The sequence below is a fragment of the Trachurus japonicus genome, chromosome 5 (assembly GCF_045865225.1).
Source record: "Trachurus japonicus isolate A0001 chromosome 5, Traja_1.0".
Taxonomy (NCBI): Eukaryota; Metazoa; Chordata; class Actinopteri; order Carangiformes; family Carangidae; genus Trachurus; species Trachurus japonicus.
Window position 1 is genome coordinate 979,423 of NC_140911.1, and position 19,357 is coordinate 998,779.

Consider the following 19,357-nt stretch of genomic DNA (forward strand, 5'->3'; position numbering starts at 1 on the left):
ATTGAAATACATTAGTTTAAAATTCGTTCTGAGCAACACGAAAAAAACAAGGAAATCGTGTTGGCCAGCACGATCAATAGATTAAAATTAAGTCTAGCTAGCTGTGTCTAGCTGTGTTTATTTGCAGAAAGGTTTAAAAAGTATATGCAACTGGTTGAACCATGATTTCACCATCTTCTGAATGTATACAAAAAGTCACGTTTTTTCTAAACCAATACACAATTTTTAAGGGTGCCCAATGAGACATTATATCTCATGTTATTGCATATCATAATTCTTTGATGCTCCACGCTCGGCGGGAATAAGCTTACACATAGTTGATTTATCAGTCTAGCTGGACAAAGTTACAAGATATGGCTATTTTTTCCCTCACAAGTTAGAAGATGGTTTTCATACATAGTCTTGCGTTTAATAATGAAACCAATGTTAATGTGAACATCCAGCAGGCACACATCTTACCTGGTGAAGGGTTAGCGGGAAAGGGGGAGAATCTGTTTCCACCGGACAACATAAGGAGAGGAACAAGAGAAATACAGGACACTTCCACAATAATAGTACGAAAAAACGATATTAAAATAATATAAGATGACACTGTCAGCGTAGTGGTACCTTACAAAAACAAAACAAAAAAAACGTAGTCCGTAGTTGAAAAAGTAATGCGGACATTCTAGCTATATTGTAGGAAAAAACAGGAAACAGATATCTGTTTCCTGTTTTTTTCCTACAAAATAAAATAACCAAAAGTTTTCTAATAATAAAATGCCTGAACCCTGCAGCAAATAAGAGGAATAAAAGCATTAGATCATAAATATGGGCGTTATGATGCCGAGAATCCCTGCATTCTTAGTGTACAGGCTTGACGTAACATTAAAAAACCCGGAAAAAAAAACTGTTTGTTAGAATATATAAAAAAGTTTACCTCGCAATATGAAAAATAAATGTATTATATTAACGGGACATTCGATTGGGGAGGGGAGCAGGAAGCAGATATTAAATATAACCATAAAATAGGTTTCTAATCACAAAATGCCTGAATCCTGCAACAAAAGGGAACAATAAAAGCACCAGATCATAAATATAGGACGATATGATGCTGGATCTCTTCTTAAATGTACAGGCTTGACGTAGCCTAACATTAAAAAAACGGGGGCTACGATATGTAATATGATATATGAGGAATCTCTGTAAAATGTTGTATTCAGTTGATGTCAAGGTTCAGAAATTAAATAAAATCAAAGCCCTTCTGTGCGCCGTGGCATTTGAATGTCGTGCTTGCACGCACGAAATTAACTTCCAATTGAAATACATTAGTTTAAAATTCGTTCTGAGCAACACGAAAAAAACAAGGAAATCGTGTTGGCCAGCACGATCAATAGATTAAAATTTCGTGTCAGTTAACACGATTTCCCGTGAGACCGGGTTGGTCTGGATGACCAGGATATGGCTGATCCTTTGTCACATATGCCACCGTCCTGTTGTTGTCAGACAGTTTGAGGCGTTTGTTCACTGTGTCCATGTCCACTTCCAGTTGACAGGCATCTGATGGAGAGAACAAGACACAACACAGCTGCAGTTCATCATCTGATGGTTCATTTATTCATTATTGAATCAACATTCTATTTAAAGACAATCTGACAGAGAGCTGTTGTCTGATCATTAGTTACATTAATGCCCCGTTTATACCTACCCGGTTAACCCTAACCCCAAACGGAGAATTTGCCCCTGAAAACGATGCTTTTTAAAAACTCCGGCCTGAATGGAGATTTTGGAAAATTCAGTTTGCACATTTGCATGTAAACAGAGAAAAACCGAGATTTGGGCAGCCGACGTCAGACCCTGACGTCTAACCGTAACCAAAGACGGTAGAGTAAAGGTAAAAGTAAAGGTACTTTATTAGTCACATATACAACTAGTACAGTGAAATTCTTTCTCTGCATTTAACCCATCCCTGAGGAGCAGTGGGCAGCCGCGGTGCAGCGCCCGGGGACCAACTCCAGATTATGAGCCAGTGCCTTTGGTCAGGGGCACTGACTGGAGGATTAACCTAGCCGACATGTTTTTAGTGGTGGTAGTAGTTATATTTGCCATGTACCGTAACCACATCATATAACATAATAAAATAAATAAATAATAATAATACAATTTAATGCAGACTGATGTGTTCATTGTAAAACATTTATTTATTTTTGTAAATGTAGTGATTTCTGTCTGTAGGCTCCAGAGCCCTGAGGCAGTGCTGCTCTTCTGTCCAATAACGTTATCATGAAGCTTCACTTTTCATTCAAACAAACTGCTACTGCCACAATTGTTAGATTTCATCAATGAGACCAACATTTATCTCCTAAAAATAATTTAACCAGCCGGTGGTAAACCTCTAAAAACCTGTGGGTAAGTTAATTAGCGATCGTTTTCTCCCCCGGGATGACGAAGGAGGTTGGCCGGCCGAGCAGCTCTGCAGAGCGGACACTGTCTCTGTGATGTCACGGTCGCTGCTGCACAGGAGATTCACTTGTCCGAAAAAAAAAACCTCTTTGAGAAACATCGGAGCAAACTTCTAAACAGCCGTCATTTGGATAAACTGGCCGTATATTTGGATCTAAACAGTTACTTTCTCGCATGAAAACATATTAAAACTTTACACACAAGGAGGGCAAGTGACGTTGTTGTTATTATTGCTATGTGGGATCATGTGCGGGATTCTGATTGGCTAACGTGGGCTTGAGCTTCTCGCTACACTGCCACCTACAGGTTTGGCATGCTCTTGACGCAGGGTTGCCAACTTTTGGTCCTGGGCTGGAGTGAGATTCTGTTGGCGGCGGGGGGGGGGGCGGCTGTCTATAATATAATAAGAATAATAATAGTAATGTTTAATATAGATTTTCTCTCTGTCTGTCTCTCTCTCTCTCTCACACACACACACACACACACACACACACACACACACACACACACACACACACACACACACACACACTACACCTGCAAACTGAGTAGAAGTGGATTAGGTGACAAAATATATCCCTCTAGGGGGGTCTGGGGGCACCCCCCCAGGAAAAAATTGTGATTTTAACATGTATTTGAAGCATTCTGGTGTACTCTGAGAAGAAAATAAAGGGAAAACACAACATTTGCTCCAGATAAGAGGGAAAAAAGCAGATCTGTGGTTCCTATCATTGTATGGCTGGAGTGTATGAAACTGGTCTAGTGGGGAGCTGTGGCTTTTGGCCTGGACCAGCCTATTGAGCCTATTAATATATGAAAGGACAGAACAGACATGTCCTGTGATTTTCAGTCTTCTACTACAGCCTGATGATACAAGTCAGGTCCTGAAATGTGTGTTTCTCTTCTGTAATAAACATTCTACATACCCATTCGGAGTTTGCAGGTATGGCCCACGTGCATGCATGCGCAGTTGCGCACACACGTACACACGTACACACACACACACACACACACACACACACACACACACACACACACACACACACACACAAACACACACACACACACACACACACCACACACACACACACACACACACACACACACACACCTGTTGCTGCGCTGTCTCTCTCTCCTCTGCTCTCTGGACTGAGCTGCCTGGCTGTACTTTTGTGCTACCCAGTCTGCATCTTGATTTTATAGTTTTCAACGGACTGGCCCAACCAGCCCGACCGCAGGCGTCAGTTCGAGCCGCGTTCAGTCTGAAAACATAACTCGGTCAGGTCAGGTTGTGTCTCGGGCTTCGCTCTCTCCCTCTTTTTTTTGGCCATCGGATTCGGACCAAGTCGGGTCCAGGCTTCAACACCCGCGGGTCGGGCCGGGTTAGATTTTAACTTTTAAGTCCGTGATTGTAGACTGTAGAGATGCCAGTTGCCTCTGCGCACCGCCGCTGTTGGTGGGGGGTGGGGGGTCGACAACTCCCCGTCCTACTGTGCTGTGACCTACAGTCTATGGCTGTGATCACAGGCTTGAGCAGCCGTCCAATCGACACGCGGATAAGCATCACGCACACCAATCAGAGAGCCTATTGATGAGTGCCAAAGCTTGCTTTTTAAATTTTTTTTAAATTTTTTTTCCAAATCGCTTGATTTTGGCGTGAGAATTGTTTGAGTGGCGTGAGAGCGTGAGACAGGACCTAAAAGCGTGTGACACACGCCAGATGCGTGAGAGTTGGCAACGGCATGAACACGTGTTAGTGTAAACGAAAACTTTTCTGAAAACGGACGGGTGTGCACGCAGTTTTTTTGTAAATGGAGAGGGTGAAATGCCCGTTTATGAAAATAGCCGGGCACGTGTAAACATAGCGTAAATCAACACTTACATTTCCTGAGACAAGGTTTTAGCCTGTGCTCTCCACCATGGTCCAACCTGGAGGAAGAAACACAGTCAGAGTGGTTTTATATCTAAACTACTGTTCAACCTGGAGGAAGAAACACAGTCAGAGTGGTTTTATATCTAAACTACTGTTCAACCTGGAGGAAGAAACACAGTCAGAGTGGTTTTATATCTAAACTACTGTTCAACCTGGAGGAAGAAACACAGTCAGAGTGGTTTATATCTAAACTACCGTTCAACCTGGAGGAAGAAACACAGTCAGAGTGGTTTATATCTAAACTACCGTTCAACCTGGAGGAAGAAACACAGTCAGAGTGGTTTTATATCTAAACTACCGTTCAACCTGGAGGAAGAAACACAGTCAGAGTGGTTTATATCTAAACTAGAAAATGTCCTCTGGGAAATTTTGAGAGGGCCACGGGAGCTACTGCCGGTTTTGCCATCTCTGTCAACATGGGAATCAAACCCACAGTCTTATGGTCAAGACAGAACTGATCAGACACATAATCATCTTTCTATAAGCACTGATATGGAGGAGCTGTAACCACATTAGGTTACATGTCTGTGTGTGTGTGTGTGTGTGTGTGTGTGTGTGTGTGTGTGTGTGTGTGTGTGTGTGTGTGTGTGTATGACTTTTATCACATGAAGCTACCTGTGTATGTTGGTGTGTGTGGTTGTGTTTGACAGTGACTTGAACTAAACCTGATGAAGGTGCCTGAAGCAATGGTTTAAAAGTAAAAAAAAAAAAAAAAAAAAAGCAGCCCATAATAAGCACAGAGCTTTGAGAGAGAAGTCAATGAAGTACAACAGGGAGCAACAGGAGGAATAAAGTCTGACCTGAGGACTGTATTCCCATTGTATTATATGTATTCCCATTATGAAACCTGTTTGTGTAAATGTGGCTCAATCTGATCTGAGAACAGTTTCCAGAGCTGGTTCTAGAGTCTGTGTGTGTGTGTGTGTGTGTGTGTGTGTGTGTGTGTGTGTGTGTGTGTGTGTGTGTGACTGACTGACTTGACACATGTTATGAGCTGCATCCTGTGTCAGTCTGATGTAGCTGTGTCTGTGTTTATAAACATTTAAACGTGCGCCAGGTGGATTGTTTATGAAGTTAACGAGCTCTGGCCTGAGAATCAGACGTTACCATGGCAACTTGAGGTGGTTGCCAATGACGATAGGGGCCCCCAGGCTGAGACAGACAGAAACGTGGAGAAAAAGAGCGATTTTCTGCCTCTGCACCGGTCTCACAATTAGGCTTACTGTGACAAAACGGTAACTCCTATCAGAACAAAACACAGATCAACGGTGCTCTAAGGACTTACTGAAAAATTTGGTATGATTTGGTGTTTCTACAGTAAATGTTTTGGAGACGCTGGCAAAAACTATATGAACTATCGAAACATGGATTAATACACCAATACACAAGACTTGTGTCTACAGATTAAAGTTTAAATGAAGTCTCTTCCACCTTGTGCTTCGCCCCCGAGCACTGGTCTCTACAGATATTTCATAGCTGTAGAGACCAGCTATTTCATAGCTGTAGAGACCAGTGCTCGTAATAACAATAAGCTAATAACAAAACCGACAGGCTACATGTTAGGGCTGGGTGATATATCAATATAGAAAATATATCGATATATATATTTTTTGGTGCTTTTTCATGCCTATATTTGATAGTACAGTCGAGAGAGACAGAAAATGGAGAGGCAGAGAGAGGGGGAACAATACACAGGAAAGGGCCGTCCGATGCGGGATTTGAACTGGGGCCGCCTGCACGAGGACTATAGCCTCAACACATGGGGCGCCTGCTTAACCCACTGCGCTACTCGGCGCCCCATCAATATATTTTTTAATGTGATATGGAATCAGACCATATCGCATATCGATATAGTTCTAATTTGCACTGTGATCCTTGCTCCAGGCAAGCTGCTGGCCCCGTCCGAAAAACTCAAGAGTCTCCAGCTGGTCCAGAATGCTGCAGCGAGGGTTTTGACAGGAGTTAGGAAGAGAGAGCACATCTCTCCCACCTTAGCTTCTCTCCACTGGCTTCCTGTAGGATTTAGAATAGACTTCAAAATCCTTCTGCTGACTTATAAGGCTCTTAATGATAAAGCTCAATCCTATCTGAAAGAACTAATCATTCCTTACTGTCCTACCAGAGCACTCCGCTCCCAGAACGCAGGTCTGTTAGTGACTCCCAGTATCTCTAAAACAGACTGGGAGGTAGAGCCTTCAGTTACCGGGCTCCTTTACTGTGGAACCAGCTCTCTCCATGGGTCAAAGAGGCAGACACTCTAACTACATTTAAGTCTAGACTTAAGAACTTCCTTTATGACAGGGCTTTTAGTTAGGGCTGGTTCAGGTAGCTCTGAACCATTTTATAGCTACGCTGCTATAGGCTTAGACTGCTGGGGACACATCTGGTTACACAGAGCCCTCTCCTTTCCTCTCCTCTCCTCTCCCCTTCCTTCCCCTGTCCTCTTCTCTCCTCCCCTCTCCTCTCCTCCCCTTGAGACAAACTGTTGGTAAAAATGGGCTATACCAGGGGTCGGCAACCCGCGGCTCTAGAGCCGCATGCGGCTCTTTAACGCCGCCTAGTGGCTCCCTGGAGCTTTTTCAAAAATGTTTGAAAATGGAAAAAGATGGGGGAGAAAAATATATTTTTTGTTTTAATATGGTTTCTGTAGGAGGACAAACATTCTTAACGCTTTCCAATGCTGTAAAAATGTGTAGAATAAATATTCAATTTCAACATTTCTGTCAACGAATATTTACGTCATAGCCTGCGACACAGGTCTCGCCAGGCAGGTGGCTGTTGTAAACAAACCGGCGGATGCGTGATGGGCTATGGATCCCAAAGGAAAAAGGAGAAAAATAACTGAGGAGAACAGAGGATTTAACGTTGCGGAAGGATTGCCTGAATGTTTGCTCTGTAGCGAGAAGTTGTCCAATAACAAAAAGAGCAATGTGGAAAGACATTTTCAGGGAAAGCATGCCACATTTGCAGCCGAGTACCCAGTTGGGAGTGAGAGAAAAAGTGCGATTGCATTACTTCTGCAGAAATTAGAGGAGCGGAAAAATAGATTTAAGAAGTGGATTGCATCTCCAAACTCCACTACTGCTGCAAGTTTTGTTGCAGCCCGGGAGATAATAAAACGTGGCAAACCGTTCACAGATGGTGAGTACATGAAGGAGTCATTCATCAACGTGTCAGAACACCTATTTGCAGACAATATTTGCAAAAACAAAACCGAGATAATACAAAAAATTAAAGACATGCCTCTCTCCGCTAAGACAGTGAAGGAAAGGGCAATTAAAATGGCACGTTTTATTGCACTCTGTTGCCGATAAGGGGCATGTTATGCTGTTTTTTCGGATCCTCAAAATAAAAACGACATCAAAAATCTGATTTCTTTATTGCATTTCTTTAATTTCATCAAAGCAATGAAACATAATAATATTGTAATGAAGTTAAACTTGAGGCGGCATCTCGCAACAGAGTATAGTCACGTGGTGAGTCATTCTCTACAGAATGCACTGCAGGAAAAATAAACATTTAATCATGAAGGCTCATTATGTATTTGTAGTTAATTTAGTCATTTTGATAAGCTAATATAGCTACTATAGATACATACAGCATGCGTTGCCTTCATTATAAGGGTTATATAAGGCTTTTAATTTTTTGCGGCTCCAGACATATTTGTTTTTGTTTTTTTTGGTCCAATATGGCTCTTTCAACATTTTGGGTTGCCGACCCCTGGGCTATACAAATATTTAGTGATTTAGTGTGTATGTTTATTATATGTTTTTTACCATCAAAACGCGACCTGTCCATGCACCCGTGTGCCTGTGTGTGTGTGTGTGTAAGTGCGAATGTGTGTGCCAGTGCGAGAGAGTTGCGGCCGCCACAGACTCATTTATTAATGGGAAACGCTGGTTGATAAGTTTTGTTTTTATGCATTTTTACAGAGCATGGTGAACAGCGTGACCTGTCACCTGCAGCCTTGTACTCTGGTGGTTGCAGTATTATCATTTTCTTTATTGTTAATTCCGCGGGTCTTTTGTCAGTCTTGTGCAATAGTCTGTGTATGAGTCTTGTGCAGCAGGAAGCTTCGCACGGTTTGTGTAGTGTAAACTCATAGTCTTTTCTATATCGGCAACAACTGTGAAAATCACGTAGTGTGTCCCCAGCTTAAGAGAAATCAGACGTCTTTCACGACGACTGACCGAGCAGGGAAACATAAAAGACAGGACAGACTGAGTCCTTGTTGTCTGATCGTACCTGAGAGTCTCCAGTCTCCAGTCTGGATCCTCCAGTCCAGCAGACAGCAGCTTCTCTCCTGAGGCTCCTGGATGGTTGTAGCTCAGGTCCAGCTCTCTCAGATGGGAGGGGTTGGAGCTCAGAGCTGAGGCCAGAGAAGCACAACCTTCCTCTGTGACCAGACATCCTGACAGACTAAAAATAGAAAATATAACTATATAACAGAAGGATGTTAAAGATCAGTTGTCCAACAAACAGCTGTATCCTGACCTGAGAGTTTCCAGTGTACAGTCTGGATCCTCCAGTTCACCAGACAGCAGCTTCACTCCTGAGTCCTGCAGGTCGTTGTTACTCAGGTCCAGGTGTTTCAGATGGGAGGGGTTGGAGCTCAGAGCTGAAGCCAGAGAAGCACAGCCTTCCTCTGTGACCAGACATCCTGACAGACTGGAGATAAAAATATATATAATAAACTCCCAATTTTACAAAATCATGTGAACAGAGATGTTGAGGATCTCAACAGACTGCTGAACATCTCATCATCACCAACAACTTACAGAAGGGTGTTAAAGCTGTTAAAGCTGTCTAACAAACACCTGTATCCTCACCTGAGAGTCTCCAGTCTACAGTGTGGACTCTCCAGTCCACCAGACAGCAGCTTCACTCCTGAGTCCTGCAGGTTGTTCTTACTCAGGTCCAGGTGTCTCAGACTAGAGGACTGGGAGCTGAGGACTGAGGACAGAGCTTCACAGCTTCTCTCTGAGAGGTTACAGTAGTTCAGTCTGAAGAGGAATCAGGAAAACAAAAGTAAACGACTAATATTTTTGTTGTGACTAAAGAAGAAGATACAGTAAATGTAGATGGATATATGTGCACATACAGAGCTTTATTTGAAGCTTTGACTACTGGCAGCAGCCTCAGAAGAGCCTCCTCTGAAGCAGAGTATTTCCTCATGTCAAACTCGTCCAGATCTTCTGATGACAGTAAGATGAAGACCAGAGCCGACCATTGACCAGGAGACAGTTCATCTGTGGAGAGACGTCCTGATCTCAGGGACTGTTGGATCTCCTCCACTAGAGAACGATCATTTAATTCATTCAGACAGTGGAACAGGTTGATGCTTTTCTCTGCAGACAGATTCTTATTGATCTTCTTCTTGATGTACTGGACTGTTTTCTGATTGGTCTGTGATTCACTTCCTGTCAGAGTCATCAGACCTCGTAGGAGATTCTGATTGGTCTCCAGTGAAAGACCCAGAAGGAAGCGGAGGAACAAGTCCAGGTGTCCATTTGGACTCTGTAAGGCCTCGTCCACAGCGCTCTGGTAGAAATGTGATGATTTGTCTCTGAACAGTTTAAAAAGTTTAAAGGTTAATTTCTTTCCTGACATCAGATTGACTCCAGAGTTGATGAAGGTCAGATGGACATGAAGAGCAGCCAGAAACTCCTGAACACTCAGATGGACGAAGCAGAACACCTTGTCCTGGTACAGGCCGCTCTCCAATCTAAAGATCTGTGTGAACACTCCTGAGTACACTGAGGCTGCTGTGATATCGATGCCACACTCTGTCAGGTCTGATTTATAGAAGATCAGGTTTCCTTTCTGCAGCTGCTCAAAAGCCAGTTTTCCCAGAGACTCAATCATCTCCCTGCTCTCTGGACTCCAGTGTGGATCTGTCTCAGCTCCTTCATCATACTTGGCCTTCTTCAGTTTTAGATGAACCACCAGGAAGTGGATGTACATCTCAGTCAGGGTCTTGGGCAGCTCTCCTCCCTCTCTGGTCTTCAACATCTTCTCCAGAACTGTAGCAGTGATCCAGCAGAAGACTGGGATGTGGCACATGATGTGGAGGCTTCGTGAGGTCTTGATGTGGGATATGATCTCTCTGGCCTGCTCCTCATCTCTGAACCTCTTCCTGAAGTACTCCTCCTTCTGTGGGTCAGTGAACCCTCTGACCTCTGTCACCATGTCAACACACTGAGGAGGGATCTGATTGGCTGCTGCAGGTCTTGTGGTTATCCAGAGGCGAGCAGAGGGAAGCAGGTTCCCCCTGATGAGGTTGGTCAGCAGCACGTTGACTGAGGTGGACTCTGTCACATCAGTCAGGATCTCAGTGTTGTGGAAGTCCAGAGGAGGTCGACACTCGTCCAGACCGTCGAAGATGAAGACGACCTGGAACTGATCAAACCTGCAGATTCCTGCTTCTTTGGTTTCAGAGAAGAAGTGATGAACAAGTCCCACCAAGCTGAACTTTTTCTCTCTCAGCACATTCAGCTGTCTGAAGGTGAAGGGAAATGTGAAGTGTATGTCCTGGTTGGTTGTGTCTTCAGCCCAGTCCAGAGTGAACTTCTGTGTTAAGACTGTTTTCCCAATGCCAGCCACTCCCTTTGTCATCACTCTTCTGATTGGTCGGTCTCTTCCAGTTGGGGCTTTAAAGATGCCTTCTTGTCTGATGGTTGTTTCTGATCTGTCTGGTTTCCTGGACGCTGTTTCAATCTGTCTGACCTCATGTTCATCATTGACCTCTCCAGCCCCTCCCTCTGTGATGTAGAGCTCTGTGTAGATCTGGTTCAGAAGGGTTTGGTGTCCTGCTATAGCGATGCCCTCAAACACAGACTGGAACTTCTCCTTCAGGTTGGATTTGAGTTTACATTGGCAGCCAGTGAGAATCTCTGTAAGAATAAAGGACCAATGACGTCAATTATAAGTTATTATTGTAGTTATTGTATAGAAAACATGAATCATGGAAACACCTTCTCTGTTCTCTGTTCATTTAGAAAGTTTTATAAAAGTAACATTTCAAAGAGATCAATTCCTCTCCATGTTAGCATCATTGTGAACCTCTCCCACATGTTTTCATGTATTGTATCGCTTCTGAACACGTTTCTCGATTCTGTTTTGACTATGTAAATGTTTAGATTCTTATCCATCATGCATTACCATCCGAAAGGCCTCTGACCGGGCCCAAATTTATTCCGCAGCATAACAATGACCCAAAATTTACCGCCAGTGTCAAAAATAATAATTTCAATTAACAAGAACAGTGAGTCCTGCAACAGGTGCTCAACATTAGTCAGTGTTTGATTACATGAAGAGACAGAAGACACTGACACAGCCTCAATAAAAAAAAAATAGAACTTAACCGATCTGAAGCGCTGCAGGTGCGCGCACTGTGCTCCACAGCGCGAGATGTGCGACCAGGCAGACCGGTTAACTTTTGGCCTATCTGAAACTGCCTCCGCTCCAGGGCGCTGCGCTTCGGTTCCGCGTCCAGTGCAACCAGGCTGTAAGACTGCCACTACCCACATGTGACATTTAAGACTCCCTACAGAGACTCCCCACTCTGCTGACAAGACCAAAGAAGCTCTTTGGATGATGAAACTGTCCTCATCCACCTGGTTTTGATTGACCACTCTACAACGTCCTTATAACTTCACATTTTTGATCAAACTTACGTTTGGGTTCTGAGATGGGCTGTGTGAAATTTCTCAGTAGATCATTCTGATTAATCTTCTCCAGGACTGTTTTGGTGACTTTCACAGTGTTTATACAGTAGGTCTGGACCAGTAGATCCACTGTGTCTTCCCTGTTTGCATTCTCCAGTCGACTTTTTGGGATTGATGGGAGGTCTTCTAGGACTCCTCTTTGCCACAGGTACCACCTGAATTTATAAAAATCAACATCTCCCAAATCCTCCAAAGTCTTCAAAAGGATCTCTGGGAGTGTCTCCGTCTTTTCCCTGAAAGAGGAATGACAAACAGTTTGAAACTTTGTTTACACTGTATGACTGAATTCTGACCATTTTTGCAGTTTACAGGGGTAAGGAGAAGAGATGAACCCCTTCCAAAAGGCAAACAGATGGTTAGATGGATTCAAATCAGTCTGAATCTCTGGTTGCCTCTCATAATGGTATCACACAGCTGAGGCAGAGCCACAAGCTGATTCCCCTGAACTCAGTGTTTTCCCTCTTTGAGCCTGTGTGAACCCGTTGTGAACACTACAGAACTTCATTGCGTTGTAAAAGAAATAGAAAACAGGGAGATGTAATGTTACAATGTAAAGTTCTGTAGCTAGTTGTCTGTAATTATATTTGTCCATATAAACCTGAAACTCTTTTTTGAACAGCACAAATGGCCAAGGCAGTGTAGTTCTCCTTAGTGTGCATTCTCTCAAACAGTCATGAAGTTCTGGGCTAGACAGGTTTATTTCTAACATATTGTCACAACACAGTGATGGTGTTTTTGTTTTTGTCTTGTGACTTCTTTTTTTTATTTTGAAATCTAACTGCCCTCTCGTTTCAGGTCACTTGCCCTTCCCTTGTGTGTCACCAGTCTGCTGATTTCTAATTGTCTCCACCTGTTCCCCATTACCTGTGTGTCTATGTTTTGTGTCTCCCATTGTCTTGTGCCAGAGTGTTTCGTCCTTCGTTCACCCCAGCCCATAGTCCATAGTTTATTGAGCTTCCTTGTCCAATTGCCTGTTTGCCTTTTTGCCTCATCGTGAGTGTTTTTTGTTTCCCTCCTTTGGAGTGGTTTTTTGTTGTTAAAATAAAACTGGCTTCTGCCTTTTGCCACTCTGCACCTGAGTCCTCCTTCCAGCCCAGACCTGACACATATACTGTGAGTAAATAGAACAATTTGTAAAATGACAGTGTGTATGATGATCTTAAAGCTGAAACTGATTCATTTGTTCCAGTGAACATTCGATCTGCAGACCTCTTGGTACTTTAACCACAGACAGAGTTACTGACCTTCACTCTGCACTGTTAACTTCTACCTGATGTTCATCTCAGGGCTTAATCACAACAGGAATTGAGATTTTTCTATTACCAACTCTCTTATCAATTGACCCTTTGTTGGCCTTCTGATTGGTCTGCTGTTCCACCAATCAGAGCACTTCTCCCCATGTCACATGTTGCGCAACAGTCTAAGGTTGGACAACCCTGGAATGAAACCCTATGAAACCAGATAGGTAGACAGCAATTTTTTGGCAAAAACTACTTTATAATTTGGTTAAAATGTGCCTGGGGTTCCTAACCCTAACCCGACTCACAATATCTGGAACGTATTGGAGTCATTTTTATCCCATTCCCTAAACACAAGACATCAATAAACATAGCCTACTTAGCCTATGACATATTACTTGAACCTTCTGTTATGTATTTAGTTGAGCTTAATAATAGGGTTTGGGGGTGGTCCACTAGTGGGAGCTCTAGGCATAGGTCAGGGGTTAACTGCATAGTTTTGTTTGTTGTTGTTGTTGTGAGCCCGTTTTCCCTGGCTGTACTGAAGTGCTAAGCTCATTAATTCTCCAGTGCACTCTCCGGTCGTGTTCATAAACAGAGAAGATCTAATACCTTCAAAGTTATCTAGCAAACGTAACATTACCGCTGCTAATGTCTTTTGAACTTTGTGAAGTTTTACGAGGAAAACGGGAGATCGGCGGAGATTAAGCGTTAGCTTGTAGCTAACGTTAGCTAGCACCGTTGGCTACTAGCTAGTGAGTGACCAAAACAATGATTTTTCCCCACTTTTCGGAAAAGTCGGGTAATGCCCGTTCAATCGCTCTTTAGCCACGTCTGTCTTCTATCAGGGACACCATTTTTCTGATTTATAAGTTAATTCAAATTTTCCTTACAAGCAATTTAAATCAGCCTAATTTTCAATGTTTTTTATTTTTTATTATTTTTTATTTTCAATGGTTTCCAATGGGAGTTAACCCTTCCGTGACCATTGTTTGTCCAACCTAGCAACAGTAACCGTGGGGGGCGGGGCCTTGACAAAGGGTCAATTATGTTCCTAACAACAATATTATTTTGAGCACAAGATCATTTGTTACTTTTATATATACAGTATATTCACCATCCAGGAGAATTTATCTGTATATTTCTATAATGACATAAAGCCTCTCTACTGGCTAGACTACTGCAACTCTCTCCCAGTCAGGATGTCCGAAAAACTCTCTAAAGAGTCTCCAGCTGGTCCAGAATGCCGCAGCGAGGGTTTTGACAGGAGTTAGGAAGAGAGAGCACATCTCTCCCACCTTAGCTTCTCTCCACTGGCTTCCTGTAGGATTTAGAATAGACTTCAAAATCCTTCTGCTGACTTATAAGGCTCTTAATGATAAAGCTCCAACCTATCTGAAAGAACTAATCATTCCTTACTGTCCTACCAGAGCACTCCGCTCCCAGAACGCAGGTCTGTTAGTGACTCCCAGTATCTCTAAAAACAGACTGGGAGGTAGAGCCTTCAGTTACCGGGCTCCTTTACTGTGGAACCAGCTCTCTCCATGGGTCAAAGAGGCAGACACTCTAACTACATTTAAGTCTAGACTGAAGACCTTCCTTTATGACAGGGCTTTTAGTTAGGGCTGGTTCAGGTAGCTCTGAACCATTTTATAGCTACGCTGCTATAGGCTTAGACTGCTGGGGACCAGTGGCGTCATTTGGGTATGGCGGTGTATGGCACTCGCCATACCTTGACTTTGGTAGAAAATGTTCAGAGTACTGGCACTTATAGATTTTAACCCCTGGCGTACCGGGACTTTTTACGGCGTACTGGGACGGCGTACAGTGTCCTGTTGTAATTCTCTCTGACCGATTCGCGATAGTGTTGCCTCTTTCTCACCTGCTCCTCTCTGCTGCTCCTCTCTCTCTGTCTCACTGAGGGGCGGGGCTGCCTCGCACCGTGCGCTGTGTCTGTGAGAGCGCGTGTACGAGTGCACGCCGCTGCATCAATTGTATCTCATATGACTGTATAACTCCATGTGCTGCAGACGTGAATGTGGAGCGACTAAAACCTTCGTGAGTTATAAAGCCATCAACATGACTTCCCAGTGGTGCCTGCTAACAACTTAGTTTACCACATTCCACATGCTTAAATATGAGTCATATTTCAGTGTTTGTTTGGCTAAAACTAGCTACTTAGACAGTAAAATGAAAGCTCTTATTTGAGAAACACTGTGAAGCTGCTGCAGTCATCTTGTTAAGAACAGGCTAATGACAGCTGTCTGTGGAGTGTGGAGGCTGTTTATCTTGTCACAAATCACAAAAACTTCTAATTGAGACAAACAAGTAGTCCCAAGCAAGCCCCTGTCTAACATTAGGCTACCTGAATGTAGTGAATCACAGCAGCAACAGGAGGAATCACTCATTCAATTTAGTTGTGAAAATTTTAATTTGTTTCCAGATTAAATTTATTCTGATTTTGCTGCTAAACTTTGCTGTTCTTACTGTAGAAACATGTACTGTAGATTAGCAGTGAATGAACTCATTTTGCAATAATTTGTTGACACAAAAGAAATTAAGACAGGATACAGACACCTTTTACGGAGTGGATAAACTTAAAATAGCCTATTCATTTGTCTTCAGAGATTATTTACAAATGGATTTTAACAAGAAAATACTTGTTAAAAATCTTTGTAGAAGGTGAGTCAGGGTTCCCACGTGTCCTGGAAAAACCTGGAAAATGGTTATCCAGTCATGGAAAACACATGGAATTTGAGAAAATGTGTCAAAGGTCCTGGAAAAGCTTGAGTTGTCCTGGGAAATTATTTATCACACTATTACATCAGCTACCAGCTCTGTTTGACTTTTTCAGACCCCACTAATGATTTATTTTCCAAAGTTATATGAACCCTTGTGTCCAATCCATAGCTTGTGTCCAATCCATAGCACTGATAGTGATAATTCAGAAAGCTTCGTGATTTTGCTCTCAAATCACACCAGATTGCTGCATTTCAATTTACAATGCGCTCAAATTTTCGGCCGGGGGGCTCTACCCCCCGGACCCCCCGGGGACGGGTTGGTCCTTGCCATACCTTGTCTAAAACTGAAATGACGCCACTGCTGGGGACACATCTGGTTACACAGAGCCCTCTCCTCTCCTCTCCTGTCCTTTCCCCTCCCCTCCTCTCCTCTCCTCTCCTCTCAGTATATTTTTGAACTGTCATTTCTGTTGTACTCTGTAGTTTGGCCTTGGTGTCTCGCACTCTCTCTGTGTTTCCGCTAGGGGTGTAACGGTATATGTATTCGTCCCGTGCCGTCACGGTACGGGGGTCATGGTTCGGTGCACACAGTCACACGACGAATACGTCTGAGTGAATATAAAAAAAATAAATAAAAAAAAGTCGAGGCCTCACTCCGCAATCTAGGTGGCGGTAATGAGCCTCGAAGCTGCCACAACCGCCATAACAGACGAAGAAGAGAAGTGATGAGAGTGTGAAGTTAGAGGAGCTGCTGCTTCATTCTTGTCACCGTCTGGCTTCTCAATCAAACACAACAGCGACGGCAGCGGCGACGGCTCGCGACCATAGACTGTGTAAGCAGCTTCCGACCACCGCATAGACTGTAAGGTCGACCGGACAAAGTCCGTCGGCGATGTTTCACGGATGCGCGCTGCGTCGCTAGAAACGCATCAAACACGTTAGCGCATGTTCGCCCCCCCTCTCCCTGCCACCCACATGTCAATCACTGGTGCAGGGAAAAAGACAACTTGTGTGCAACAACTTATCCCGGTGCTTTTAAGCCTCTTGACATGAACACAGACAGGACCAGAAACATCACCAAAGTAACTGGCATCTAGTCTAGATTAACTGTGTAAACCAACATTGATGTTAGTTTCTTGTTTTGTTTTGTTTGTAATAGCTGTCAGTTGTCAAGTGCAAGTTTTTTTCCCTCTAGAATTAATGAATGGCATTATAACACTCCTAGTGCACTTGTTTAATTTTATATTCAATTTTTTTTTTACTTTTATAACACAAGACAGATTTTAGTTTTACATTCAATAGTGTCTGTTGTACCGAAACCGTACCGAACCGTGACCCCTGAACCGAGGTACGTACCGAACCGTGACTTTTGTGTACCGTTACACCCCTAGTTTCCGCAGATCCACCGGAGCTCCATCTCTCTGCACCAGCCGCCGCCTGCACCGCCCCCCTCCCACCCTTTCCCCTGCTGTTAGACCGGCCTCCCCTCCCTTCCCATGGACCAGTCTACCACCCAGTCCTCCCATCAAGCTGGCCAGCCCCCCCCCCCCCCCTCACCAGAGACTGCCTTCATCAACTCCTGCTAACATTTCCATATTTCGCACATTTTGTGACATAAACTGTAAACTGTTTTCTTGTCTGTAACAACATCTCTGTCCCGTCTGTCCGTCCTGGGTGAGGGATCCCTCCTCTGTTGCTCACCCTGAGCTTTCTCCGATTTTTCCCTGTTAAAAGGGTTTTCCATGGAGTTTTTCCTCAGTCGATGTGAAGGTCTAAGGACAGAGGATGTTGTTACGATGCCATGTAAAGCCCTTTGAGACAAACTGTTTGTAAAAATGGGCTATACAAATACAATTGCCTTGACTTGCCTTGCCTTGCCTTACTCAGTTCTTCTGATCTTGTTGTGAGACTGAAACAATGGCTTGTTGATTTAAATGAGTTATTCACTGTTATTAGTACCAATAATAGTAAAACAATAAAGCACTACCCTGTCACATTAAAAAGCTGCTATCAGCTAACAGCAGCATCTCCACCCGTGCTGCTCCACAGAGCAGAGATCTGAGTCCTGGACAGTTAGAGATCCTCATCTCACCTTTGACCTCTGGTCCGGCTCTCATGTTCCCCACCCACAGTGGTTTCAGAGGGGGGGGGTCCCTCCTCTCTGTGCTCACACTGATCCATAGCTGAGCCTCCACCTGCAGGGAGAGCTGCACTCAGTCACAACAACAAGGTTTACACAACAAGGTTTACACACCTGTCCACCAGTGTCATTCTGCTGTCAACCAGCAGATGGTGCTGAAGGAAGGAAAGTTCAAATCCTTCTGATGTCAAACTGTTCTGTCAAATCTTGCATAGTTCCCCTTCAAGTTCCCCTTTTATTGTATTGTATTGTATTATATTGAATTTTTCTGTGTAATTTATATAACCTTGTTTTCACTTTTAGCACTCCCCTCCCCCTTCCCCTTCAGGCTGCACTTGAAAATAATAATTTTGTTCTTAATATGCTCGCCTGGTTAAATAAAAGTTAAAAAAAAAAAAAAAAAAGCTAAATGTTTAAAACACAACATTCACCACCTTCCTTCATGTACAACTGAACCTTTATCCACTGGAGAACAAACAGAACAAAGGAGAGTTCCCCTCTGGACTGAGAACATGAATCAGCTGAGTGGTAGAACAAAGACGACACTCACCAGGTGAATTCAGACCCACATCCAGTCAGAGTCGCTCTTCCTTCACCTGTAGAGGAAACACAGAGAGAAGCATCAGCATCAGTCTATAATCACTTTACAGTCAAAGTGTAGAGACATTAACGTCGACAGTGAACACAACAGGAAAGACAGGAAATAGAAAACAGGGAACTGCAAACAGGAAATGAGAGAAAGAGTGAGGAAGAGAGAAAAGCAGCAGAACTTACAGACTTTCCATCAGGACTTTAACATGTGAGGGTCTTCATCAGTTTGTCCTCCAGTCAGTGACAGTTGACTGGTCTTTGAGCTGCTGTCAGAGAAAAGGGAAGTGGAGCAACTCAACAGGAAGACTGAGAAATCATGTGACACAACAGAGTGGACTTTGTGGTTGACACGTTGATTGTTGAATAACTTTTAGTTATTCATAGCAGTGCAAGTGATCAATCTATATCCTTAGGCCTATCATTGTAACACAGCTCTACTAGACATTACTACCAGGACTTTCTAAGCACTTTGATGATTGTAAGCACTTTATCCCCTGACACGGTTGCACTTTTGTACTACTGTCGTACTACGGTACTGAATCTGT

The 19,357-nt window shown here is 43.5% G+C and overlaps 1 protein-coding gene across 1 annotated transcript; it reads right to left on the minus strand.

The window, feature by feature from the left end:
* Positions 1-1,390: 1,390 nt before the first annotated feature.
* Positions 1,391-18,262, minus strand: LOC146986730 (protein NLRC3-like). Its single transcript, XM_085777872.1, has 8 exons — positions 18,174-18,262; positions 12,052-12,335; positions 9,477-11,268; positions 9,205-9,378; positions 8,870-9,043; positions 8,621-8,794; positions 4,325-4,371; positions 1,391-1,539 (listed from the first exon to the last, which is right to left on the minus strand). Exons 1-8 carry the CDS (start codon positions 18,260-18,262, stop codon positions 1,391-1,393), a joined length of 2,883 nt encoding a protein of 960 aa, XP_085633998.1.
* Between the last annotated feature and the right edge of the window lie 1,095 nt (positions 18,263-19,357).

What these genes read in the sequence shown, in the direction of transcription:
- LOC146986730 (XM_085777872.1), bottom strand. Translation starts at nt 18,262, where the DNA reads ATGGATCAGTGTGAGCACAGAGAGGAGGGACCCCCCCCCTCTGAAACC. An exon ending in AGCCGGACCAGAGGTCAAAG is followed by an intron (nt 12,336 to 18,173) that starts GTGAGATGAGGA and finishes TTCCTCTTTCAG; the next exon opens with GGAAAAGACGGAGACACTCC. An exon ending in TGTACACTGGAAACTCTCAG is followed by an intron (nt 8,795 to 8,869) that starts GTCAGGATACAG and finishes TTCTATTTTTAG; the next exon opens with TCTGTCAGGATGTCTGGTCA.